General features: G+C 40.4%; 1 protein-coding gene and 1 long non-coding RNA gene across 4 annotated transcripts in view; one reads left to right on the top strand and one right to left on the bottom strand.

The window, feature by feature from the left end:
* Positions 1–6593: 6593 nt before the first annotated feature.
* LOC111719262 lies at positions 6594–15691 on the bottom strand. 2 transcript variants are annotated; one of them, XR_004231284.1, is made up of 4 exons: positions 14034–15691; positions 12820–13302; positions 12627–12679; positions 6594–8603 (listed from the first exon to the last, which is right to left on the bottom strand). It is a non-coding gene; the product is annotated as an uncharacterized LOC111719262 (long non-coding RNA). The 2 variants fall into 2 exon arrangements; XR_002769465.2 differs by having other exon boundaries at positions 12820–15691.
* Positions 15692–15724: 33 nt separating this feature from the next.
* The window catches only part of P2RX4 (purinergic receptor P2X 4), a 34066-nt gene continuing 21858 nt past the window's right edge, over positions 15725–27932 (top strand). The window contains exons 1-2 of one of the 2 annotated variants that reach the window (XM_031948556.1): positions 15725–15963; positions 24797–24944. In XM_031948556.1, the coding sequence (XP_031804416.1) occupies positions 15830–15963; positions 24797–24944 (282 nt within the window). In that variant the 5' untranslated portion in view covers positions 15725–15829. The remainder of the gene's footprint in view (positions 15964–24796; positions 24945–27932) is intronic. The other variant, XM_031948555.1, reaches the window with a different exon arrangement.

The raw sequence follows: 27932 nt of genomic DNA, 5'->3' as shown, positions 1-27932 counted from the left end.
TTTTGATTGCTTTTGCATTAAAGAACTGGGATGGGGGAAGAGGGGAGGCAAACTCATGTGAACTCATCTAGGAAGCAGATCTGTTTAATTCTAATAGGAAAGACTGTGTCCACTAGAACAGAAATGATAGAAAACTTGATATAATAAAAATGATAGAAAACCTCCCATTCACATATAGGATGTTATTATTTTTCAGTCACATCTAATTCTCCATGACCCCATTTGGAGCTTTCTTAGCAGAGATATTGAAATGGTTTGCCATTTCCCATTCCAGATCATTTTACAAATGAGGAAACTGAGGCAAATAGGGTTAAGTGACTTGCCCAGAATCATGCAGTAAGTGTCCATCATTCTTCAATGAATTGGAAAGAGAGTTAGGGATTGACTGGCTGAAAATTGCCTTGGATATTCTTTAAAAAGCTTAATCTGCCAACCATGGAATCAGTAAATCGGCTGAAAGTTAGGATCAGATGGTTGTTGAGTTGGCTTCTGGGCCTACACCAGGTTAGCACAGTGAGAGAAGAAAATGGGTATTTCTCTCTTCTCCCTCCTCTCCATGAACTATAACATCTAGCAGTTGAACTACTTGCCCATTAGAAGACATCCCATCCAAGTAGTTCAAGAACTCATTGGTTGGAGTGTCTAGGCAGGAAGCATCAATGAATATAAACTTATACTCTACACTTGGACATAGACACAAAGAAGGAAGAGAAAGAGACATAGGAGTCATTCCTTTTAAAAGTTTCTGAGAAGATGACTCTTCCTGGGGCCATGACCAAGCTCTCAAGATGTAGCTTTTCCTTTCTCCCTTCCCCCTGATAATTACAGAGCAAGGAATTTGAAGAACCATTCAGGATCTGTTGTATCATTCCAAAGCACTTCGGGCATTCTTGGAAGTTGCCAAGAGAGCCTGATGAATGCTCCATGGGCTTGGCCCCATGTTGCTAGTTAATTAAACACTTATTAAGTGGCTACTATGTTCCAGGGCAGCTAGGCAGTGCAGTGGATAGTTCCAGGCATGGAATCAAGAAGGCTCTTCAAATTTAGCCTCAGACACTTCCTAGCTTTGTGATCCTGGTCAAGTCACTTCACCTTATTTGCCTCAGTTTTGTCATCTGCAAAATAAGCTGGAGAAGGAAATGGCAAACCACTCTAGTATCCCTGCCAAGAAAACCCCAAATAGGGTCACAAAGAGATGGACATGGTTGAAACAAATGAACAAAACAGCATCATGTATCGGGCACTGTGCTAAGAATATTAATACAAAAAAGAGAGTTCCTGTCCTCAGGAAATTTAACAATTTAATGGAGAAATCTGAAAAGGTGAGAGAAAGATATCTGGCATGAGATAATGATGGAAAAGCCAGTTTTCAAAATGATACCTCTAGATGGGGAAATATTTGATGTCTGAGGAGGACATGTCCCACAAAGCATCTTCCAATCCAACTCTCATTATACATAAATCTTTAGACTTGGAGAGAGCCAATGAGAAGGGATTCAGAAGAAGGCTAAGTAAGATCCCATGGAATAAATTAATAAGTATAATAATAAATAATAATTAAGTAGAATAAAAAAGTCTAATAAATAACTAATAAATGCTAGAGAACTCTCAGAAGAGAGAGGGCACTTTGGGCTGAGTTTGTCGAGAAGGATTTCATGCAGAGCTAAGAGAAATAAGATTCAAGCAGGAGGAGAGTATTTTAGGTGATCATTATTTGTGTTATCTATCCTTAGTTCTCAAAGCGGATTATGACCTCTTGAGGTCTCAACTTGTGAGTGAACTGGATTTAAGCAAGGCAGAGGTGCATACTTAATACGTGCAAGATGTTGAACTAAGTTTGGAGACACAATTATAAGTAAAAAGAAAAAGTACCTTCGCCCTCAAGAAACTTACATTCTAATTTTAGAAAAGTACATGGCCTCTTGGAGAGGATGGACCACTTTCCCTAAAGCATCCAGCAGATTACCATTTTTGGTGATAATGGAAAAGCCTGCCCAGCTGTGCTTAATCTCCCCTTCTGTTTCCTTTTTCCAAAGTAGAATTATAGAACTTGAGATCTCCTGGCATTGCAACCTAGGCCCCTGGTCCCATCACTGCCAAGCAAAATACAGCTTCTGACACCTGAATGGCAAGATGAGGAATGACTTCCTATATCCTGAACAGCAAACAGATACTGACAGTTTTATTAGGATCTGTCACATATATCAAATTATTTCTTAATTTTATGAGCCACAAACTGGCCAACCTTTCCAGTCCTGGGCTCCTATTTGAGCAAGAAGAACTAAATGTGTTGGAAAGAGCTGTGAATTTGGAGTCAGGCTGTCTGGATTTTAATCCTGGCTCTTCTAGTTAACTGAATGACCTTAGACAAATTAACAATGGGCCTCAGTTTCCTCATCTGTAAAATGAGATGTCCCCTGAAGTTCCTTCCTGCTCAAGATCAGGGATCCTTTGATAAGCCATTTAACAAGTGTAAGCTTTCCTAAAACAGGATTGACTCAAGCTAACTTAAGCTCTCTATCAAAATCCTCCTGGAGCAATGGCTGGCCTATGTTTTTTTATGAATAAAATGACAGAAGTTAGCTAGCAAGACTTCTTTCTAAATTCTATCCTATCTAGGCTCTTATGTTTGGTATATTTTTATCCTTTTTTCTTTTGCTTTTCTATTCTTTCACCAGGTAGTTCACCTCTAAGCTATCATAAAAATAAAAATACAAACACACACACACACACACACACACACACACACACCCCTCTGAGAATTTAGCACAGGGTTGGGCACACTGAATTTTAGTCATGTCAGTTGTGTTTGACTCTTTGTAATTCCAAAGATCCTGGAATAGTTTGCCATTTCCTTCTCCAGCTCATCTTACAGATGAGAAAACTGAAGCAAACAGGATTAAGTGACTAAGTAAATAAATTTCTGAAAGTAACAACAAGATTAAGTGATGATCAACTGTGATGGACTTGGCTCTTCTCAGCAATGAGGTAATTTAAAACAATTCAATAGCCTTGAGATAGAAAATGTCATCTGCATCCAGAGAGAGAACTATGGAAACTAAATGTGGATCTAAGCATAGTATTTTCACAATTTTGTTTGTTTTTTCTCATAGTTTTTTTTTCCCTTTTGGTCTGATTTTTCTTGTACAACATGACAAATATGGAAATATATTTGAAAGGATTGCATATGTTTAATTTATATCAGATTGCTTGCTGTTTTGGAGAGAGGGAACGGAAGGAGAAAAAATTAGAACAAAAAGTTTTACAAAAATGAATGCTGAAAACTATCTTTACATGTATTTGGAAAAATAAAGTACTATTGAAATGCAAAAAGAAAAACATATAAATCTAAAGATAAATTTGAACTCAGGTCTTCTTGGCTCCAAGCTTAACATTCTATTCACTGCACCACCTAGCTAACAATGGATATATTGAAGATAGTCACTTAATGTTCAACAGGTTTAGGATTTATTTGTATGTAGTTCTTTGCATGTTATCTCTTCCATTAGATTGTGAACTCCTTGAAAGCAGGGATGGTATTTTTGCCTCTAGCACAATGCTTGGCACATAGTAGGTATTTAATAAATGCTTATTGAATAAGTGGTAGAGGTGTTTCATTTTTAATCATCCCCTAAGAACTTGAACTGACTCTTTATCTGGGCAGTCACATCAATAAGTGACTACTATGTGCCAGGATATACAAACAGAAGCAAAACAGAAGCTCTCTAGGAAATCAGTGTAATAGGAGAGACAACAACCAAACCAATAAGTACAAATAAATAATGTACAAGACAAACAGGAAATAATTAACAGACGTAGGAAAGCATCTTTTTCTCTGTATAATTAGCATTCCATCCAGGATCCTAAAACAACTTGAACATTTATAACTCTTCTGTAAAATTACTGTTGGTCTCTTTGATTTCTGCCTGTTTTTGACTTTGTCAATTAGTAGGATGCCAGGGCATGATCTAAAATGCTCTGCCTGCCTCCTGGGGAGAACTTTGGAAACCCTTAAGGAGCAATCTATCTAGTAGATGTTTATAAACTCTTGAAATCCCCAAGCAAAGGTACCTCCTTGTGAGCTGATGGGTACTCTGGAAAATGGAGACAGTTCTGATGATGGTAATTTTAAAGACTAAAATGTGAGGGGACTGCTTTTGCTGAATGAACAACAAGAAAGAGGCTTTGAAGAAGATTGTAGAAAGATAAAAGGTGACATCTGATAGGTGACCAGAAAATCTCTTCTTAAAATACTAAAAAAGCTAAGAAAATGTATGTTATTCCTAATAAATGACACATTGATTTGTGGAGGGAATAGCTGTAGTAGTACTCATAGCAGGGAAGCTACATGGTACAGTGAATAGAGTACCCAGCCCTGGAGTCAGGAGAATTTGAGTTCAAATCCAGCTTCAGACACCTAATACTACACCTAATACTTACTAGCTTTGTGACCATGGGTAAGTCACTTAATCCCAATTGCTTCACCAAAAGAAGAAAGGAAGGAAGGAAGGAAGGAAGGAAGGAAGGAAGGAAGGAAGGAAGGAAGGAAGGAAGGAAGGGAGGGAGGGAGGGAGGGAAAGAGGGAGGGAGAGAGGGAGGGAGAAAGGAAGAAAAATAGTTATTGTAAAGTCCCTTTAAAGCTCCAATAGAGTGGTTAAAAATGGATTCTACTATGTAAATTTTTAGGAACATACAATAATAATAGCTAGCATTTTAAAATATATATGTGTATGTATTTTATATATACGCACATATTTTCTCATTTGATCCCCACAATAACCTTGGGAAATAGGTTCTATGATTACTCTCATTTTACAGATGAGGAAACTCAAGCTGAGAGAGATTTAAGTGATTCGACTAGAGATATACAGTTAACGAGGATCTGAAGCAGAATTTGAACTCTGGTTTTCCTCAAAGTCTAGTGCTCTATCCACTAGCCACTCAAGTAAGGCAGAACAAATCCAAATAGAGTCTTGAAAGATGCTAGAATCAGCGAATTTTGAAGTCAGAAGAAACGTTAGAGAGGATCTAGTCCAATCTCTTCATTTCCTCCTTCAGAGGTTCTTTATATTTTCTATGTCCCAGACCCTTTTGGCAATCTGAAGTCCATGCACCCTTTCTCAGAATAGCATTTCTAACTGTGAAAAACAAAGTGTTGGGCTGATGAAGAAATACAGATATCAAATATGAAAATGTTCAAGGACTATAAGTTAAGAATTCCTATAAAATGAAGAAAAATGGGGCACAAATCTGACCAATGGAATCCTAGAAACTCAGGACTGGAAGCAAACAATTCTTTCTACAATATTACTTGTGTGAGGCAGAAGGCATTAGAAACTTTGTCAAGTGCTTTGCTGAAATGTAGGGCAACTATACCTAAAGTACCCCCTTAATCTAGACTAGTAACTCTGTACCAAGAAAAGACTTAGGGTTAGTCTGACTTGACTTGTTCTTAGCGAAGCCAAACCATAATTCTTAACATATTGCTTTTTTCTATTTATTATCAGTCATCTGGCCCTGCCTCTATTTTTAAAAAATATGAGCTGGTCAGTGAGTTTCCTGTACAACCAAATCAATCTCTTTAGGCACCTTCTCTCTTTATTCTTCCCTGAAATAATTTCCCTTTGAGTTTTCAGAATTTCATTCATGACACCTTTCCATTCCCTAGCTAATTTCTTCTGCAGATTATTAAACTATTAAATCCTACCAATTCTTTCTCAGTCTTTTCAAATCTTCTCTCCTAAAATCTTTGTCAAACTATTTCTGACTTTCCATTCCTTCTCTATTACAAACCTTATGATGACAGTCATTTGCGTGTGTGAGCACACACACACACAGAAAATTCTCATCTTTTTCTGTGGCAGTCCCTCATTTTAGTAAAATCAAGTATCAAATAGGAAGTAGTCATATTACTTCTACATCTTCTGAAGAATGAAATTATCATTACAATGAAGCAAGAACTGATGGGCAAAAGAAAAGCTCCTGCAGATATCTAGATGTCATGAGGATGAAATGAAATCAAATTATTAAAGTGTTTTTGCAAACCTTAAAGTGCTGTATAATATAATAGTACTATCTATTATAATTATTTCTAACATAGAAAATGTCAATAAATATAACTCATATAAATAAAAATTTTTTGAGAGAGTCTTTAATAATTTTTAAGAGGTAAAGGGGACCTGAGATCAAAAAGATTTAAGAATTGCTGCTCAATAAGGTCTATCCCCAACTCTAAAATTGCCAAGAATGAGGAGAAACTTCACTGGCAAAGGGCAGTTTCCTCACCCAGAAATCCTCTATGCTGAAGATATCATTAGTGTAATCCTATCCCTTAATGGTTCTTGTACCATGTTGAGAGCAGCATTTAATATTCAGTGCTGTGTGTTACTTGGATGGGGCACTGAGGTAGCCCAGTGGATAGAACACTGAATTCGGAATCAGGAAGATTAATTTCAATCCTGCTTCAGACACTACCTGGGTAACCCTGAGGCAAATCATTTAATGTCTCATTTACTCCCTAGAGATCACATGAGATAATAAAGAGCTTTGCAAACTTGAAAGCAATATATAAATACTCAATATTGTCATTTTATTATTATATTATTATTCAATCTATATAAATGCTAACTATTATCAGGAACTTTTGATTTCATCATGTTTTTATTCCACAATGTACCAATTAGACAGCTAGTCAACAGTCAGTCAACAAGAATTTATTAAGTACCTACTATGGGCCAAGTACTGTTCCAAACACTAGGGACAATTTTTTTTTAAGAACAGCTTTGCATTTAAATGATAGTAAGTGTCAAGCATAAAATTTTCCTCTAAAGGATATTATCAGGATTCAAAGTCAGGAATGAAATTAATTGGGCGAGATTCTCTCAGAGGATGAGATGCTTTGATCTTTATTTTTGCTGCCATTCTAAGATATTTTTGGAAATGGGGCTGTTGCTGGCTTCATGGGAATGGAAACTGCTTGCTCTTTGAATTATACAGTCTTATTCTTCTCTGATTATATCTAAAAACTCCCAAAACCTCATCTGCAGACACCCTTCCAGTACATTTTCACCACTACCCATGGGTCCTCCCAAAAAAGTCACTGTTCTAAACTTCCTATTTTCTCCTATCTCTCCACTGGGGCCGTGGGAAGTATGATGATGAGATCCTTGTCCTAAAAGATAAACACATCATATTTTTTAACTTGCTGCATAACAATAACATCCTAGGAAGAGATTTTTACTCTATTTTGTAGGGGCTGTTAATCATTCTCTACCCTGTGCCGATTAGACTATTGGATTCATTACTTTGTCAGGATCAATATATTCCTGGTTCATGTTGAATTTTATATGACAATCATATTTTACAATTGACATCATGATCTCCATCTTATTTCAAGTCCCATTTCTAATCCATCCTGTTTAGGTGATTCTGGGAAACTCACCACCTCTTAAGGTCCCTCTCAATGCTCCCTGACAGCTCTCAAAGACTAGAGAGGGTTGAACAATTAGGGATCTGAATTTCAAAAAAGTATTTTCTTACCAAGAGTTCCTTTTACATCAATTCAATCAAAAAAAAAACCCACTAATCTTCCCTAATTCTTCTTTTCTGCAAACCAAACAGTACTACTTTTCTACTAATACTAGAGTCAGTCAGTCCACAAGCATTCATCAAGCACCTACTATGTGCCAAGCATTGGGGATACAAAGAAATTCCCTTTCAGGGTCATGGTGGAACTTCTCCACTAGACCTTGGATGCAAGGAAAAATTTTTTAACAATGAGAGCTGCCCTAACTAGCACAGGCCCCCTTTAAGATACTGATTCCTCAATAAAAGTCTTCAAGCAAAAGTTAGATGACCATTTGTGGGAAAAGCAGAGTGTGGATCCTCAGTCACCTATGTCGATCTGTCCATTTGCTTTTATTAGCTCCTGGAGGTTAAACTAGCTTGCTGTTTTATGTACAGGAATTCTTTCAGATTTCACAAGAAATCACCTATCTTTATCCAATGATCAAAATACTTTAATCCTTTCAAATTAATTAGTTTACACAGATTCGGTTAATTGATTCAGCAGAGCAATCTGGGCCTTCTGTTTTGGAAAGTGTGCATGTGTGTTTACATTAATTTGTGGGGGAGTTTCATCCTTCCATATACATAGGACATATCTTGTTGCAGAAGGTCTCTAAGGCAACATTGTACTCTATTTTTTTTGTAATGTTCCACAAACAATAAAGCATAATGTGATCTTGGATTTTCAACATTTTTCAGTTGATTGTGTGATGACAAAGTTTCAATCTACTATGGATTGTCTGTTCTTCCCCTCCTAATACTTTAATGAAGGACATGTACATTATTGGAGCAACAATTTTATATGGATAGAAATGTTGGCAAATACGTCATCAGCTCTTGATACTTCCATAGTAATGAGGATGTCTGAGATTTTTCCCCTAAACCTTTGGCCTCTTTCCCTTTGTAAGACATCTTGTGATCCATTCCTTAATGCCTTCCCTCAAAGTTTTGTCATCTCAAACACAAATCTTCATGGACCCACTTCAATCCTGCTGCTTTTCTCTTCTTTGTTCCTTCTTCTCCAGGCTCAGCTGGGACTATGAGGTTTAAACAATATAGGAACATTTTTATAATATCAATATTCTAATTTTTTTACATTATAACAGCATTTTATTTTTCCAAACTCATGCAAAGGTAGTTTTAAACATTTACCTTTACAAAACTTTGTGTTCCAAATTTTTCCTCCCTCTCTCCCTTTCTTCCCTCTACCCAAGAGAATAAACAATCTGATATAGGTTAAACATGTGCAATTTTTCTAAACATAATATCAAAATTCTACCCAGGATTGTTCTATACCCATGATTCATGGAATGCTATAGTCACCAAAGAGTTTAAAATTACTGTTAGGCAGGGGATGCCAAAGATGTACATAATGGCAACAATAATACTATATGACAATCAATTCTGATAGACGTGATTCTTTCCAACAATGAGATGATTGAGGCCAGTTTCAATGATCTTGGGATGAAGAGAGCCATCTGCACCCAGAGAGAGAACTGTGGAAACTAAGTGTGGATCACAACATAGCATTTTCACTTCTTTGTTGGTGTTCGCTTGCATTTTGTTTTCTTATTCATTTTCTTTACTTTTTGATCTAATTTTTGTTGTGCAGCAAGAGAATTGTATAAATATGTTTACATATATTGGATTTAACATATATTAGATTGCTTGCCATCAAGGGGAAAGGGTGGGGGGAAAGAGGGGAAAATTTATAATACAAGGCTATGCAAGGGTCAGTGTTGAAAAATTATCCATGCATATGTTTTGAAAACAAAAAGCTGTAATAAAAATTAAAAAAAAACCAAAGATGTACATAGAGAGCAAAACAGGCTCTAATAGATTAAAACAAGCAACTGTTCCAGAGACTTGTAGTAAAGTATGTCACTAAATAAATGTATAAATCAGAAGGAATTGGAATATGGGTTAGCCATATGGTACAAGATCAGATTATACCACTGGAAAACATTCCACCTTATCTCTGAGATGATGAGAGAAGTCAAGGAAATCTTCCTCACCTCCCCATCCCTGAACCCAAATCAAATGGATACCTTGGGAGGAGTCCCTAATGGGAGGGCAAAGACAAAACATGTGTTTGGGGCAATAGTCTGGGATAGTTTGGAATCTAGAATTTAAGAAAGAAACCCCAGATTGATAAACTCACAAATCCATTAGAATAATAGATTTGTAAATGTCTTATTAGCGGGTCTTCTAGAGCAAGCAGTGTAGAAACAGCAATGGATATGGAATTGGAGGATCTGGGTATGAGTTCTCCCATTTAAGAACCATGATTCAGTTTCCCCGCTGGTAAAATGAAAGGACTGGATTTCTTCATCCCTAATGTCCCTTCCAATTCAGTTGTCATCTTTTTTTTTTTTTTTTTTTTTTGCATACACCAATAGTGTCTAATAAAAATTTGAATGTGTGGCCACATTATTGCATTACTAATGTCAGGAAGTGTATACACCCAAAGTTAGATATACTGATAAGCACACACAAACACAGCACAGAAAAGCTATAAAGCTTACAGTGTTTTTGTTTTTCATATTTCTTCCCACAACTAAAAAGTGAGTTTGAATGACTATAACCACACTGGGTAATTGTGGCCCGTGCCTCATTTGGGTACAGCAGGGCTCAGCTGTTGAAGACTTGAGACTTAATCTTGCCACCCAACTCCTTAGCACTGTCAAATGGCTCTTCTTTTTTTCTTTTAAAAATTATTTACTTTTAAGTTTTTGAGTTTCAAATTCTTTCCCTTTTTCCCATCCACTGAGAAAAAAGCAATAATTTTCTCTTCTTTAAGAGTTAATAGAGGAAATTATGAAATGCAAAATGGATAATTTTGATTATATTAAATTAAAAAGGTTTTATACAAACCAAACCAATGCAGTCAAGATTAGAAAGAAGCAGAAAAGTGAGAAAAAATTTTATATCCAAGGGTTCTGATAAATGCATTTCTAAAAATATAGAAAATTGACTCAAATTTGTAATAGAAACCATTCTCAAATTGAGAAATGATCAAAAGATATGAACAGAAAATTTTTTTCAGATGAAGAAATTAAAGTCATTTCTCGTCATATGAAAAAATGTTTTAAATTACTATTGATTAGAGAAATACAAATTAAGACAACCCTGAGATACTACTACACACTTCTCAGATTAGCTAAGATGACAGAAAAAGATAATGACAAAGGTTGTAGGGGATGTGGGAAAACTGGGATACTGATACATTGTTGGTGGAATTGTGAACTGATTCAACCATTCTGGAGAGCAATTTGGAACTATGCACAAAGCACTATCAAACTATGCATATCCCTTGATCTAGCAGTGCCTCTATCCGGTCTGTATCCCAAAGAGATCATAAAAAAGGGAAAAGGAACCACATGTTTGTAAAATATTTGTAGAAGCACTTTTTGTAATGGTAAGGAACTGGAAACTGAGTGGATGGCCAGCAATTAAGGAATGGCTAAATAAATTATGGCATCTGAATGTTATGGAATATTATTGTTTTATAAGAAACGATCATTAGGATGATTTTAGAAAAGCCTGGAGAGACTTACTTGAACTGATGCTAAGTGAAGTGAGTAGAATCAAGTTCTGTACACAGCAACAAGATTATGTGATGATCAACTGTGATGGACTTGGCTCTTTTCAATAATGAAGTGATTCAGGCCACTTCCAATAGATTTATAATAGAGAGACTCATCTGCATCCAGAAAGAGGACTATGGGAACTAAATATGTATTTTCACCTTTTTTGTCATTGTTTGCTTTTTTTTCTCCTTTTGACCTGATTTTTCTTGTGCAGTATGATAAATATGAAAATGTTTAGAAGAATTACACATGTTTACCCTATATTGGCTTACTTGCTGTTTAGGGGAGGAAGGTGGAGGGAAATGAGAAAGAAAAATTTGGAATATAAGGTTCTGCAAGGATGAATGTTGAAAACTATCTTTATGTATTTTGAAAATAAAAAGCTAACTGGGATTACATCCCAAAGAGATTATAAAGAAGGGAAAGGGACCTGTATGTGCACGAATGTTTGTGGCAGCCCTTTTTGTAGTGGCTAAAAACTGGAAACTGAATGGATGTCCATCAGTTGGAGAATGGCTGAATAAATTGTGGTATATGAATATTATGGAATATTACTGTTCTGTAAGAAATGACCAACAGGATGATTTCAGAAAGGCCTGGAGAGACTTACACGAACTGATGCTGAGTGAAATGAGCAGGACCAGGAGATCATTATATACTTCAACAACAATACTATATGATGACCAGTTCTGATGGACCAGGCCATCCTCAGCAACGAGATCAACCAAATCAGTTCCAATGGAGCAGTAATGAACTGAACCAGCTATACCCAGAAAAAGAACTCTGGGAGATGACTAAAAACCATTACATTGAATTCCCAATCCCTATATTTATGCACACCTGCATTTTTGATTTCCTTCACAAGCTAATTGTACAATATTTCAGAGTCTGATTCTTTTTGTACAGCAAAATAACGTTTTGGTCAGGTATACTTATTGTGTATCTAATTTATATTTTAATATATTTAACATCTACTGGTCATCCTGCCATCTAGGGGAGGGGGTGGGGGGGGGTAAGAGGTGAAAAATTGGAACAAGAGGTTTGGCAATTGTTAATGCTGTAAAGTTACCCATGCATATATCCTGTAAATAAAAGGCTATTAAACAAAAAAAAAAAAAAAAAAAAAAAAGAAAAGAAAAAGCTATTATTAAAAAATTTACAAAAATAAAATAAAGGACTTAAATGAAATCTCCATGGCCCCTTCTAGCTCTGATATCCTATCTAGAATCTGATACTCCAAAGTCCCTCCCAGCTCTGACATTCTGTTCTAAGGTCCTTCTAGCTCTGATATTCTAGGTCCTAAAGATCCGGTTCTTTCTTGACACACAACCGTACCTCTCCCAGGCCTGCCAGTCCCTGTCTAAGGCCCCTCCCAGCTCTGACATCCCCTGTTCTAAGGCCCCTCCCAGCTCTCAAATTCATGCTTTCATAGCCTGAATTTTTCCAATTATAAAATGAAGATAACAGTACCTGACCCAGGTATCTCACCAGCTTGTGGAGGAATCAGTTGTAGATTCCTACAGCTGTAAAAAAAAAAAGAGAGTTTCTAAGTGCACTGCATTCATGTAAAGCGGCCTGATTCTGTCTGCCTCCCTTTGCCCCCCATTGGGGGCTCCCAAGCCCATTCCCTCTCCCCCTCTCTCCCACCCCCACCTCTTCCCACCTCATGCTCCGTCTCCGGAAAGTGCTCCTCCATTCTCTGGTGCAGCTGTCTGAAAGCTACTCTCATGGCCCAAGGACACTTGTACATGGAGGCTGTGATGGCCTCCAGGATCTCTCCCAGGTATCCCGTCAGCAACCCCAGGCTGTTTCCCCACACGTGCTCCTCGGACAGGGTGCCCTTGAAGGAGATTCTCCTAGAGGGACAGAACCGGAGCCAGGCAGAGGGAGTGAGCTGCCTCCACAGCCTCCCTTAGGCCCCCTTGGGCTTTCTGAGGGTCTTCTGCTCTGGGCAATGAAGCTGAATTCAATCCATTCTACAAGGTTTCATAACAGGCATCCAGGGGAGTAGAAGGCTGATTAGGAGAGGAAGTGTCACATAAAAAACGGAGTTTAGAAGAGCTGAGTTCAAATGTTGACTGGATTCCTTTATGCCTGTGTGATCCAGGGCAAAATCCCTTTACTTCCCCAGTAATGATTTTCTGACCTATAAAATGAAGAGGTTGCACTAATGCTTTCTAGTTCTAAATCTAAGATAACTAAGATCTAGTTAGGGAAACCCTTACCTTAACTCACTATATCATCTCAAACAAGATAGTTCTCCCTCTCTAGGGCTCAGTTTCCCCATCAATCCCCATGAAAATACTGAGCCTCTGGTCTCTCTCACTCTCTCAGCTCTGGAATTCTCTGTTCTAAGGTTTCTCCAGGTGTTGATGTAGATATTCCAAGGCCCCTTCCAACTCTGACAATCCATGTTCTAAGGTCCTTTCCAACTTTGACATTTAAGATTCCCAAACCCCTTCCTGTTCTAAATCCTGTGAGACTATGATTATATATTCCTGAACTCAAGTAGCTTATACTCTAGTAGGGGAGACTGCTCTTAATTTATTGGTATGCTCTCAGGCAAGTTACCTTCCTCCTCTTTGAGCCTAGCTTTTCTTGTTCAAATGAGTCGACTGGACTAGTTTCTGTCTCCTCTGGTTCTAACATCCTCTGCCCCAAGGTTCCCTCCAGCTCCAGCATTTTAGCTTCTAAGAGCCCTTCCTTCCAGAACCGGCAGGGACGGACCTTAGAACAGGAATGTAGAATAAGATGGAGGTTGGACGCAGAACTCTTTCCAGCCTAACCCCTTAAATTGTCCTGAGTCTCATTATGCATTTGTTCCACTGGCTTAATGGACCTGGGCAAAGTTTGGCAGGAGCCAGAGAAAGAACTGACTTGGTTCTTGGATGGGCCAGATGGCTTCATGGGCAGACATCCTTCTCCAGCTAAAGATGATCACTCTAACGTAGCCAGTACTTGTCTCTGCTCCATCACATATTGACTGGATTTGTGGATGAGGTACAGCAGCTCCTCCCTGATGCTCTAAATAAATAAATCACGTTCTGCAGAGGGAATAGCAATATTGCTTATATATAGGACCAGAGGGCACATTCTGAGTCTGAGCAATCTCCTAGGGGCCCCCCTACTCACACTGGTTCTAACATTAGCCAGGGGAGCGTGTGTCCTCTCAGAGTCTAAAAAACAAAGCTACATTAAGGGTCAATCACACTTGTATGAGAATGGTTTAACTAAGGAAAATGGCAGAAACACATTCCCTACGTATAAATTCAGGGAGCACATCTAGCCTAAAATCCTTCCACGAGGTCCCTCTCCACCACAACTACCATGAAATAAATTGCCCATCAGTAATAAATGGATTAAAAATCAAACTCCCAAGGCATTTTCTCTGGAAGGTGCCTTGTAAAAATGGATAAATGTCACCTCTTCATTAATTGCACCTGTTTTCCAGGTCTGGGAAGGAGCTGCCCTGGCCCCTGCGATGTCTCTCAGTAGGTGGAAAGACTGCAGTTGTTTAGCAACCTGATGCCTCTGGGGAAATTCAATCATTAAGAGAGAGAATGAAAAGGGGGTCTCCACCTCGGTGGGAAGGGAGGGGTGGATCCTATAAAAAATAAAAACTCTTTGCTTAAGTGAACCACTATTAACGTCTCCAACGGATGCGGGAAGTTAAGCAAGAGGGCTCTAAGAGCATCCTGCGGTGCAACCCCGCTGGGCGAAAGCACACTTTTCCTTGTGTTTTAACGCAATGCCCAGGTTTCATAGGTGAAGCGGTAGAATTTAGATGTGGAAAAGGACTTTGGGAGCAGGGGAAGGGAGAGGCCGGACCTGGAAGCTCCCTGGAAGCCCTCGTAGGGAAACCTCCTCCATGAAGGAGCTGCGGGGAAGGAAGGAAGACGGGAGAAGAGGGAGGCCGAGAAAGGCAGGGGAGAGAGACAAGGGAAGAGAACGAGAGCGGGAGAGAGGGAGGGAAGGAGAGAGAAAGAGGCGCATTAGATTGTCTCTAACGTCCCTTCCAGCTCTGTAAGGCGCCTTGAGGAACCTGGGGCCGGTCTCTTGGCTCATGTCACTACCTGTCCCTGGCTATGGCCCTCGGCCGCGAGCTGCTTAAAGGTGCATGCGAACGCGTGTGTTTTTAAGAAGTCTCCGTCAGCCCCTAAAAGGGCCGAAGCCTCGGAGGCAAGAAGTTCTGGATTCGAATGCTGCCCCTGGCACAGGCTGGCCGGCCGATACCGGACGGGTGACCTTAGGAGCCCCAGGAAGTACTCGCGGCTTTCAGTTACCAGCGCGGTGCTGCTGGGCACGAGTGGGGGGAGAATCCACGCAGGGCTGATGAAACTGATTTGGTTTCGCGTAGGTGATCACAGGTTCAGAGCCCCTGACGCGGCCCAGGTCAGGCCTGCTTTCCCCTCCGGCCCTTCACCCGCAGCGGCCTGAGGCTCCCCACGAAGGGAGATCCCCGGGCTCTGCGCTCAAAGCGGGCTCAAGTTCCCGTCCCGCCCCGCGGGAGCGCGGCTATGCTGGCGGCTCCGGCCCCGGCGTGGGGAGGGGTGTGGGGCGGGGCCGGCGCAGCCCCTTCCCGGCCGGGGCGGGGCCCGGCCGCTCTCCCGGCTGTCGGCTCGGCTGCCGCCGCAGACTGGAAGCTGCGAGCTTGGGCTCTGGCCCGGCGGGCCATGGCGGGCTGCGCGGCTTCGTTGTCGGACTTCTTATTCGCGTACGACACGCCGCGCATCGTGCTCATCCGCAGCCGCAAAGTGGGGCTCATAAACCGCGGCGTGCAGCTGGTCATCCTCACCTACGTCATCGGGTAAGCGCGCGCCCTGGGGCCGTGCGGGGACTGCGAGCGGGGACTGCTCGGGCAAGCGCGCGCCCTGGGGCCAGCGGGGACTGCGAGCGGGGACTGCTCGGGCAAGCGCGCGCCCTGGGGCCAGCGGGGACTGCGAGCGGGGACTGCTCGGGCAAGCGCGCGCCCTGGGGCCGAGCGGGGACTGCGAGCGGGGACTGTTCGGGCAAGCGCGCGCCCTGGGGCCAGCGGGGACTGCTCGGGCAAGCGCGCGCCCTGGGGCCAGCGGGGACTGCTCGGGCAAGCGCGCGCCCTGGGGCCGTGCGCGCGCGGCCTCTCTCCACGCACCTTTCCAGATCCCTTGTGCGCGCGGCCCCCGGTGGAGCCGCTCAGGCGTACGACCACCCCCCGGAGAGACTATACGGGACAGACGGGAGGGCTCTCCCCTCCTCGGCCACTCGGGACCACCGGGGCCTGCCCGGAGCGCGCGCCCGCTCTCCCTGCGGGCACGCGGGGACGAGGACCGAGGCAGGGGTTAATGCCACGCCCCCTGCGGCAGTGCCCGGCGGCGGGGACACCTCCTCCCCTCCCCTCCCCGGGGCGACCTTTCCTCGTGCTAGGAAGTCACGAGTGGGGAGGCCATAGCGGGAGCCTCGGGTGGGAGGACCGAGGGTTTCCGCGGGCAGAGTGGGAGGGGCAAGTTCTGTGCAGAAGCTTGAGATGGGGAGAGACCGAGGTCCCTGCGCTGACTTTTCCCAGTCCCCCGACCAGCCTTAAGTCCCCACATCCTCCGGCCCCCAAAACCTCCCAATGCCCGGTTCAGTTCTGCTCCCTCCCCGACCCCCTGCGGATGTCCAGCCCGCCCCGCCCCCAAGCTCTGCCTCACCAGCCCCTGCGGGACGCGGCTTATCGATCAGCTCCGGCTTGTCGGGCTGCGGGCTGCTGACCACACCCCCTCCTCCCAGCGAGATCTATCCGGGACTTTGGCTTGTGCTTTAGCCGTTCTTTTTCTTTCCCCACTTTCCCCGTCAGAATCTGTGAGAAAGTGCGGCAGCAAACAATTATTAATCCCCTGCTGTGTGCGTCTGCGCACTAGCGGCTTCAGACCCTTCCTAGCTTGGTGACCCTGGGGAAGTCACTTTACCCTGCTTGCCTCAGTTTCCTCATATGTTAAATGCGCTAGAGTAGGCAAGGACAAACCATTCCAGAATCTTCATCAAGAAAACCCCAAATAGAGCCAGGAACACAGTCGTGTGCCAGGCACATAATAAGTAAGCACTGAGAGCAAAAAGAGGCAGAAGGATCGTCCTTCTCCCTCCCCCCCCCCCCCCCCCCCCCCCCCAAGCTCTCTACAAGATAACTGGGGGGAAATCCGCAGAGGGAAAACATTAGAATAAAACGGGAAGACTTCCTGTAGGAGGTGGGATTTCAGCTGGAGGACTTGGAAGATTACCGAGGGAGCCTGGGAAAGATTTGAGGACGAAGAGCAGTCCAGATAAATGTCCCCGTGTGCCCGCGGGCACTCCGGGCAGGCCCCGAGTGGTCCCAAGGGGCCGAGGAGGGGAGAACCCTCCTGCCGGTCCCATATAGTCTCTCCGGGGGACGGAGACTCCAGGAATTCATGAATGGAGAATAAAAAAGAGTGACTTGAGACAAATCAACCTACCTGTTGCAAATAATCATATAGTTGCAGAGATCAGCACTTGGACCAGTGATGGGAATGTAGGTGGAAGGAGTAGAAGGCAACTTGATATGAGAAAAGCAGCTCTTCTGTTGGGGTTGAGGGCCATGGCAAGGAGACACCTTGAGGTGATGATCCAAGCATTTAGCACCTCTGCATTTTCCCCAGAGCCACTCGGGGAACTGCATTCTATAAGAATACTAGCAGTATAGCCCTTGAAAGTTGTGAAGTAAGTTGACCTCTATTACCTCATTTGATCCTCACAACAACCTTAGGAGGAAGGTATTGTTATTATCTCCATTTTACAGATGGGGAAACTGAGGCAGACAGGTTAAGTGGCTTGTCCAGGATCACCCAGCTAGTATGTGTCTGAGGCTAGATTTGAACTCAGGACTTTACGACTCCAGGATCTGCATCATCTGAGTTGTTTTGTGGGTTTGGGGGACCCTGGCTTTGAAGTACATTGAGGTGATGCCTATTTTAAAACTTTTTTTTCTCTTTGAGATTTTGAAGCTCAAGAAACAAAGATTTCTTGACTTTTTTTTAGCAGCATCTCTGTGATGCTCGTGGCTTTTAGCAATTGATTGCTTTCTTTCAAAAAAAAAAAAAAAACATTAGTTTTTGACATTTACTTCTATAAGATTTTGATTTCCATTTTTCTCCCTCCCTTTCCTCACCTCTTTCCAAGATGACAATCAATTTGATATAGTTATACAAAAAAAAAAAAAGATATAGTTATACAAATACAGTCATATTAAGCTTATTTCTGTATTAGTCATATTGTGAAAGAAGAATCAGAACAAAAAGGGGAAAACCAAGAGAAAGAAAAAACAATAACAAAAGTGAAAATAGCATGCGTCAATCTGCATTTACACTCCATAGTTTTCTCACTGGATTTGGAAATAATTTTCCATCATGAGGTTTTTAGAATTGTCTTGGATCACTGATTGTATTGCCGAGAAGAGCAAAGTCTATCAAAGTTGATCATCCTCACAATGCGACTGTTACTGTGTTCAGTGTTCTGATTTTTTGCGGGATTTGGCATGACATTTTAAATGGTTCCCCAGTGCCCATCTAGCCAGTCGTCTCCACCCAAGACTAGATGACCCTGGTGAACAGAAATAAGCCTTCTCCATCCTATTCCCACCCTACTTAGCATGCGTGCCTCATTTACCAGTGCCCAGTAAATATCTGTACAGTGAAAAAAATGACTTCAGGGCCCAGTTCAACCCAGCAAGATTTGTTTTATGCCAAAGTTAGGAAATTAAAATGATCTTGCCTGCTTGGCTCTAAGACGGGTCATGTGATTGACAAGCATTTATTAAGCCCATGCTGTGTTCCTAGCATTGGGCAAAGTTCTGGAAATACACAGAAACAGCAATAGACAGTCCCTCCCCCGCTCAAACTCTCAGTTTAATGGGGGGAAGTCAAAGTGCGGACCAGATATAGACAGAATAAATGGGGGATGGGAATGGGAGGCACTGAAATTAAGAACCATGAAAAGCTTCTTGCAAAAGGGAAGATTTTAGCTAAGAATTGGAGGAAGCCAGGAGGCAGAGATTAGAAGGAAGAGAGTAAAAGGAATGAGGGGCAGCCAGTGAAAATGGCAGAGCCAGGATATGGAGTGTCTTGGTGAGGGAACAGCCCTAGAGAGTGACCTAGATTACTAAAATGTCAAATGACTTGTTTAGGGTCACACAGTTGGAATGTGTCTGTAAAAATATAGTCTTTCCCCTCTCCCATCCTGCTTAACCTTTATTTATATTTGCTTGTCACAAAGTAAGTACTTAATAAATGTTTATGGATTGATTGATTGTTACTAGATTGAAGAGCAGAGAGGGAAGAAAGGTGTGCAAAGACTAGAAAGGTAGGATGGGACCAGCCAGGTCAGGTTTTAGAAGCCAAATAGAGTATTTTACATTTGATCCTGAAGGGAGCCATTGGGGTTTATTAAATGGGAGGATAGTGAATCAGATAATTTTGACAGATGAGTGGGAGATGGCTAGGGTGGAGAAAGAACCACCAGCAGTGATCCAGGTGTGAGACCGACCCTCAAAGGGCATCCGGGGAGAAAAGAAAGAGATGAAGAGATATTCTGAAGCCCCAAAGCACTTGATAACTGATTGGATATGGACACTGAAATAGACTGTGCTACAGAGGAAATGTTGCCTGTTTTACTTGTGGATGTTAGCAGTATCTCCCATCTCACAGTTGGGATCCAGCTCCCAAACCAGAGTCAGAGAAGGTCAGTGAAGTCACCCACCTGAATGGAACTTAATGAATTGGTATTTTACCATTCCTTCTTCTGCCTTTTCAGTCCTATGTGAACAGGAGCTAAGACTTGTTTGCGTCCTTCCTAGAAGATCTATAAGCTCCTGTAGATCAAAGATAAAATTCTCAGTTTGCTTTAATCATTTCTGTCTACTCTGTGTTCTCAAGTCAGAATTCTTCAAGGAGATCAAGGAGGAAAATCTCTTATTTTTCAATTAAATTTCTGGATTCATTCTCCTTAATGATTCTTTGCCTCTGGCAAAGCCCATACTGACAATTCTCTTGCAAAAAGCAGCTTTTTAGGGGTAAATTTTAGTTTTTATTATAACTTTGACAATCAGAAACATTTCCATACACAAGAAAAAGTAGATTGTATATGAAATCATAAATATTATCCACAGATTAGTTTTAAATATATGTTAAATTTAACTTATTAGCAGTACTGCCCATGTCCCTTTATGAAATTCGTTCTGCTTTCTTATATATCTTTTTATAGATATTTATAGTCAGAATGTTTAATGTACATTTATATGTTTAATATTATATAGCATAATGGAAGATCGGAAGTAGGTTTTAATATCCATCTTCTGGAGTCATGACTACTCTTTGCACTGATCAAAGTTCTTAAGTTTTTTTATACATGTTTATCTCGTTATAGTCACTGTGTAATTTATCCCCCTGATTCTGCCCACTTCATTCTGCATCATTTCATATGAGTCTTCCCAGATATCATTAAATCTTCTTTTCATTTCTTATTCTATCCCTTTAAATCATATTCTAATTATATTCCAGAATATAATTGCAAAAATATAACATTATATTCACATATTAGGAAACATTTACTTACATAAGTATTTGTCTTGCCCTTTAGAATATATACCCCTTGAAAGTAGGGATTATGGGTTTTTTTAACATATATATTTGTATCTCCAGTGCTGGGAATATAGTTGGGGCCTTAATAAATATTTTCTGATTAACTGACATGACATTATAGGCACCTACTTTGTCTCAAGTTCTTTCCTGTGCCAACAAAAGTTGCTATTTATAAACTTTTGGATACATATGGGGCCCTTTCCCTCTGCTTTTGATCTCTTTGGGATAAAGACCTAACCGTGGTATACATTTTAGTGACATAAACATATTTCCAAAATGATTGGACCAGTCCACAGCTTCATCAACAGTGTATTAAGTGTGCCTGCCTGACCTTAGCCTCTCTAGCAATTGTAATTTTTTGGGGGGGAGGAACCTCCTCTTTGTCTATCTAATGGGCTAGGAGCTACAACTTCAGAGTTTTTAAAATTTGCATTTCTTATCTGTGACTGGACACTTTTTTCATACAACTGTTGACAACATATCTCTTCTTTTGAAAACTGCCTATTTCATACCTTTTAACTGTATCATTAGAGAATGGCTCTTCGTAGTATATACTTCAGACAATTCCCTATATAGGTTGGATATAGATAAAAAGTAGTCATTTTTTAAATCCGTGAACAAAGGACTTCCAAAATGAATTTCACAGATCCAAATCCTGCTATTTTCAGTAATATTTTAGTTTTCATCACATGGTGTGGCCCAGGTATGATTGATTTGAGGTCATATACTTTGAGTTGCATTTTGACTGTTAATTAGTGATGGTAAGATATTAATATTCTTGTCCTAAGTGAGCATTTCCATTCAATTGAAACAAGCTGAGGAATAACTGATAGAAGTAACTCAGAAAGAGAAACAAAATATAAATTCCTATTTGTATTTATAGCATCAGGACCAGAAAGTTCTCTTTTCAAAGAATATCAATTTATACTTGTCTTATTACTTTAAAATTTTTCTGATATTCATCCTCTACCATCAGCCCTTTTATCTTCCTCCCCGATAGTCAGGGTTTAAAAAGGATAGTCTATTTAACATGTTTAACATGTATAGGACTGCCTGCCGTCTAGGGGAAGGAGTGGAGGGAAAGAAGGGAAAAGTTGAAACAGAAGTGTTTGCAAGAGTCAATGTTAATAAATGACCCATGCATATGTTCTGTCAATAAAAAGCTATAACAATTTAAAAAAGGATAGTTTAACTTTCCTTATGGTTGTGAGAGAAAAGAAATATTAAAATCATACTCCACAGTTTAGGCACAAGCCTGCCAGAAATAATGTTTATTCAGTTATCAATTCAAGCATTGTTCTGCTTATGAGGGAACTGTTCAAACTAGAAGAGTATGTCATGGCTTTATGCATCCCTTCCAATCTGAAGTAACATTTACAGGATTTCTCAACAACGAGATTTCACAATATGATAAAACACAAGTTAGATAATTCAGGGTAAGGGAAAAGTAATCATTTTGTTTCATCGATCTAGAACAGTAGTCACAATCTTAAAGAATCAATTTCCTAAAACCACTGAATTTCTCTCCTCAAACAGTTCTCCCATTCTGGTGACAAGTGACCTGAAGTAACTGTGACTGTCCCCCAAACTTCATCCTAGGTCATCTTCTACATCCTTCTAGATTATCTTGCTTAGTAATCTTGGTAATCACACCCCATGGATTTAACGATCATCTTTTTGTCTTTGGTTTTCACTTCTGTTTTCCAGCCCCAACCTCTCTCTTGACCTGTAGTCTTTGAAATACTAATTGCCCACTGAATATTTAAGTCCTGGAGCCATCTCAAACTCAACATGGACAAAATAAATCTTCTTGTCTTTTCCCCACATCTTTCCCTCTTCCAGGGTTCCTACTAACTATCAAGAGTACCATCATTCTTCTAATCACCCAAGCTCCCTACATTGTTGTGTAATTCTCAGTTCCTCACTCACTAACATTTAACCCTACATTTTCACCTTGTCACCAACATCTGTCATTTCTATCTTCACAACCTGACTGCTGATCTTAATACCAGAGCCTCCTGGTTTTTTGAGCTCATGTTGTTTTACATTCCAGTGGATCCTACCTCCTCCCCCCCATCAAACTCCAGTGACTCCCTATTACCTACAAGATCAAATATGAAATCTTGTGGCTTTTAAAGCCCTTCACAACCAGGCCCTTTCCTACCTTTCCAACCTTGTTACCTACTCCCTTTTCAATACTCTGTAAAATAGTGACACTGTCTTTGCTCTTCTTCATACAAGATATGGCCATAACCCAACTTTATAACTTCTCACTTGTAATCTCCATGCCTGGAATGTTCTCCCTCCTCACCCCTCAGATATCAGAGGTACTGCTGAGATGGATCAATCCTGGGCCTCTACCCTTTATCCTTGTCTTAGAACCTTCCAAATTACTACAAGGGAAGAGATCCTCCTAGGCTAATCAAAGACTAGGCAGTAGCTCTTGTTTCAGAATTAGAGATTGACTGATTGATAAGAGTTTCTCTTTCAGATTAGTTGAAAGCTCTCAAGGATAGGATAAGTTAAAAATATTTAATGTTTTAAAAATCAATCATTAAACATTTATTAAATGTCTGCTACATGCAAAAAAGGCAAAAGACAAATCCTTCATCAGAGAGACCACATGCAAGCAACTATGTAGAAACAAGATATAAACAAGTAGCCCAGGGCAATCTAACATGTAAGAGGATCAAAAACATTGGTTGGGGGAGTCTCCTGTAGCTTCCGGGGCAGGTATTAAAGGGTTTCTGTGTGATCTGGAAGGTGTTAGGGAGCCACTGGAATCTACTGAGGAGCATAATGACACTGGGATCTGTGCTTGGTGGCTGACTGGAGGAAGGACTAGAGTGGGAGTGGTCCTGAAATAGGGAGAGCTCCCAGCCACTATTGCCATAGCTCAGTAGGACTCTCTTCAGAGGAGTAGCAAGGATCAGAGGAAAGGAGATTTCTTAAACTGGCTCCTCTATGTCTCCCAGACCAGGAAAATAAGCATTTTCACACAAAAGGGAGATAAGGGATCCAGAATCTGCTGGAATGTAAATCCCTTGCAGCCAGGGATTATTGTATACATTTCTGTAATTCCTGCAAATCTGATGCAATAGGCAATATTGGTATTCAACCAGCCATTAATGATCGTGAAATGGGAGGCTCTCATTATCAGAAGTTACCTAGAGGCAACGAGCTATCTCTTCATCTTATTGCTTATACTACAGCCTGCATATGGTGCCATAGTGCATAGACTGTCTGGACTCATCACTTAAACTCTGTTTGCCTCAGTTTCCCCGTTTGTTAAATGAGCTGGAAAAGGAAATGGAAAGCCACTCCAGTATCTTTCCCAAGATAATCCCAAATGAAATTGTGAAGAGTCAAATGTCATTGAATAATTGAATAAAATCATGACCTTCCCTCTTTCCCTCTTCCCACTCACCTTCCATAACCTTGCACTGGACCACCAAAATCTTTCGCTATATCTTATACTAGCACTGTACAATCACTTCCCAGGATCCTTATCCCGTACCCCTAAAATTGCTTATTACCCCTTCCAGCTCCCCTTGGTACATCATCTCCCCCATTAAAATGTAAGCTCTTGGGGGCTGCTAGTTGGTGTAGTGGATAGAGCACCAACCCTGAAGTCAGGAGGACCTGAGTTCAAATCTGATCTCAGACACTTAATACTTTCTGACTATGTGACCCTAGGCAAGTCACTTAATCCCAATTGCTTCAGAAAAAAAAAAAAAATAAGCTGCTTGAAGACAAGAACTGTTTTCCTTACTTCCATTTATATCCCCAGAGCCTGATATATATAAATGCTTTTTTCCATCTATCTAGAAAAAAATCTGGATCTGCCATCAGAAGACCTAGAATTAAATTACATTTCTGCTAATTATGTCACTTCCCTTCTCATCTGCAAAATGCAGAGCTTTGGACACCCTAAATCACACTTCCCACCCTAAATCTAAGTGATGTGATAACATGGAGAAAGCACTAGCCCCATTGTACAAAGATACATATAATCAGCTTTCTATTTTGCAGGTGGGTGTTTATTTGGGAAAAAGGCTACCAAGAGATTGATTCAGTGGTCAGTTCTACTACCACAAAGGTGAAAGGCGTGGCTCTGACCAATACCTCTGACCTGGGGCTCAGGATCTGGGATGTGGCAGATTGTGTGATCCCGGCTCAGGTACGTTTCACCCTTTGTCCCTTCCCGGTACTCACTCATGCCTTATATTTATTTGCTTTGCAGCTGTGCTTAATGGTTATTACCCCCATGACCATCTTAAGTTCCTGCTCACAAACTTTTTTTTTTTCTGGTCTAGATTGACACATGATTTTATTAGTGGGTGGTGAATTCCTGATGTGGAAATCTCCTTCCATTGTTGCAAATCAGGAACTTTATTGTAACTTAGCATCTCAGCCATCAGAGGGTTCAAGTGAATATGTGTCAAGGGCAAGACTTGGACCAGTCTTCCCAACCTAGAGCTGTCCTTATGGACAAAATGAAAAGCAAGCCTAAGTAGTCACTTAGTGTCCATTTAGTCTGGAGGTTTGGTTGGATAGTGGGGTGATCCTTATTATCACTTCTTCAGCTACAAAGCTTTAAGGGTTAAACAACAACAACTACAACACTTAAAACCTGACATCGAGAGAAATTGTTGTCAGGACCCAAGAAACATGAAAACTCTTGTGCTTTGAATTTGTTTGGAAGCTAGAGAAAGCTAATCTTCTATGCCTGAATTGGTACAATATTGTTTTTGTTTCATCATTTCAGTCGTGACATACACTTTCATGATCTCATTTTTGGAGTTTTTCTCAACAAAGATATTGGGGACGCAGGATTAGATGACTTCCAGGTCACACAACTTGTGTGGGAGGCCGCTTTTGAATTCAGGTTTTCCTGATTCCAGGACCATAACTCCTTCCATTGGAACCACCCAGCTGCCCCAATGTGCTATAATATTATATGGCAGCAGAGAATTACATTTGTAGACTAACAGCTTTGATAGTAATTACTGAGAACAAAACTGACCCAGAAAGATAGGATCCATGAAAGGATGAAGAGTGAAGGAAGCAGTTCAGGAAACCAATGTGCCAAAAACAGTATAGAAAACAACTTTGAAAGACTCAAGAACTCTGATCTATGCAATGACTGACCATGATTCCCTAGAACTGAAAATCCTACCTCTTGAGCTGATTGACCTGAGATACAGAAGAGAGACATTTTCCAACATGACCAGTGTAGAAATTTGTTTTTGTTGACTGTGTGTTTGTTACAAAGGCTTTGTTTTTCTTTTCTTTTCTTTTCTTTTTTTTCCTAATGGGAGTGGGTGGGAAGAAGAAAGGGGATAGGGATAAAATAGCACAAAAAAGAAAAAAAGAAAAAGAAAAAAGACATTAAAACACCTTTTGTTTTTTTGTTTTTTTAAATACAGAGAATAGAACAGATAAAAGGTCAGAAAGAAACACCAACTGATAAGATAGCTTTGAAAGTTACATGTTGAACTTATCATGTATTTTAAAGTAAAACAAGTACTCAATAGAGATCCACAATCTCACATGAAATCTTTTCCTCTTATACTGTGTAGGGAAATTCTTGTTTTATTTCATATTAAATTCAAGGAAAAAAAGAAAGAACAGGGAAGTGAGAATATTGCATCCTACTCTGACATGTTCTGCTTTTTCTGAGGGCACACAATCTTAAATTAGAAGAGATTTCAGGGACATCTGCTCCAATATGGTCCTCAAAATCAAATCCATTCTCTTCTTGAGACTTCTAATAATGGGGAAATAATTTCTATTGTACTATCCAGTTAATTTGGGTTAGCTTTAATTATTGGGAATTTTTTCCTTATATTTAGTCAAAATTTTCCTCTGCAGTTTCTGCCTAGTTCCTAGTTTTGTCCTCTCCAACTGAGCAGAGCACATCAAAAACTTCCTCTACAATACAGCTCTTCAAAAATCTAAGGTCTTTTATCATGACCCTTACCTGGAGGGTCATCATTTCCCCAGGATAAATAGCACACATCCCTTTTATACATTTTTGGATCTATCTCCCAGCCTTATTTGTCAGTATGATAGACATTCTATGTATGTCCTTATCCAGGTCATTGATTAAAAATATTAAATTACATAGGCCAAGCATATGTTTTTGTTTCAGAGAAATGGGAGTAATCTACTAGAGCCATCCATCCAAGGTTACAACCACCCATTAATCTACTATTCTTTGGGTCCAGTTTTTTGAATCTACTTAAGTATACCATCATTTAACCTGTTTCTATCTTGTTCACAAAGATTGTATTAGAGAAATTTTGTTCTTTCCAGCTCTGAGATTTTGGAATTCTTAAGTTAAAAGATGATGTGACTCATAATAAAAAAAACTTGCATATCAAAGCAACCCTAAAGTTTCACCTCAACAAATTGACCAAGATGGAAATAGTCAATATTGTCAATAGATTGTTGTGTAGTTGTTCAGTTGTGTCTAAGTTTTCATGACTCTGTGAACTATAGCATGCTACACACACACACACACACACACACACACACACACACACACACTACTATCCATTGGAGTTTTATTGGCAAAGATAATGGAGTGGTTGCTACTTCCTTCTCCAGTGGATCACCTTTTGTCAGAATTCTTCACTATGATTTGTCCTTCTTGGATAACCATGCATGACACAGCTAATTGTCTCCTTGAGTTACACAAGCCCCTCTGCCATGACGAGACATAATTCAGGAGGGGGATATATTGTTAGTGAATGAATGGTACAATTATTCTGTAAAGCAATTTAGAGTTAAGCAAATAAATGAGTAAAATTTCCATAAACTAGAGGTATTATTGCTAGGCTTGTGTCCCAAAGAAATCACTGACAAAAAAATCTCCAAAAGTATTTATAGCAACTTTTTTCGTGCAAGGCAAGAACTAGAAACAAAGTAGATGCTCATCAATTGAGGAAATGCCAAAAAAAAAAAAAAAAAAAAAAAAAAAAAAACAAGATTCATAAAAATAATAGAATGTTATTGCGTTGTAAGAAATTATGACTACAGAGAAGCAAAAGAAAACTGGTATGAACTGTTACAAAGCGAAGTAAGCAGAGCCAGGAAAATATATACATTGTGTGTTGTACTGCAACAATATAACTGAAAGAACAATTACCACAAAACAGCAGAA

Source organism: Sarcophilus harrisii, chromosome 1, assembly GCF_902635505.1.
Source record: "Sarcophilus harrisii chromosome 1, mSarHar1.11, whole genome shotgun sequence".
Lineage (NCBI taxonomy): Eukaryota > Metazoa > Chordata > Mammalia > Dasyuromorphia > Dasyuridae > Sarcophilus > Sarcophilus harrisii.
The sequence above is the reverse complement of the archived record's forward strand: the minus strand, read 5'-3'. Positions and strand labels throughout refer to the sequence as shown.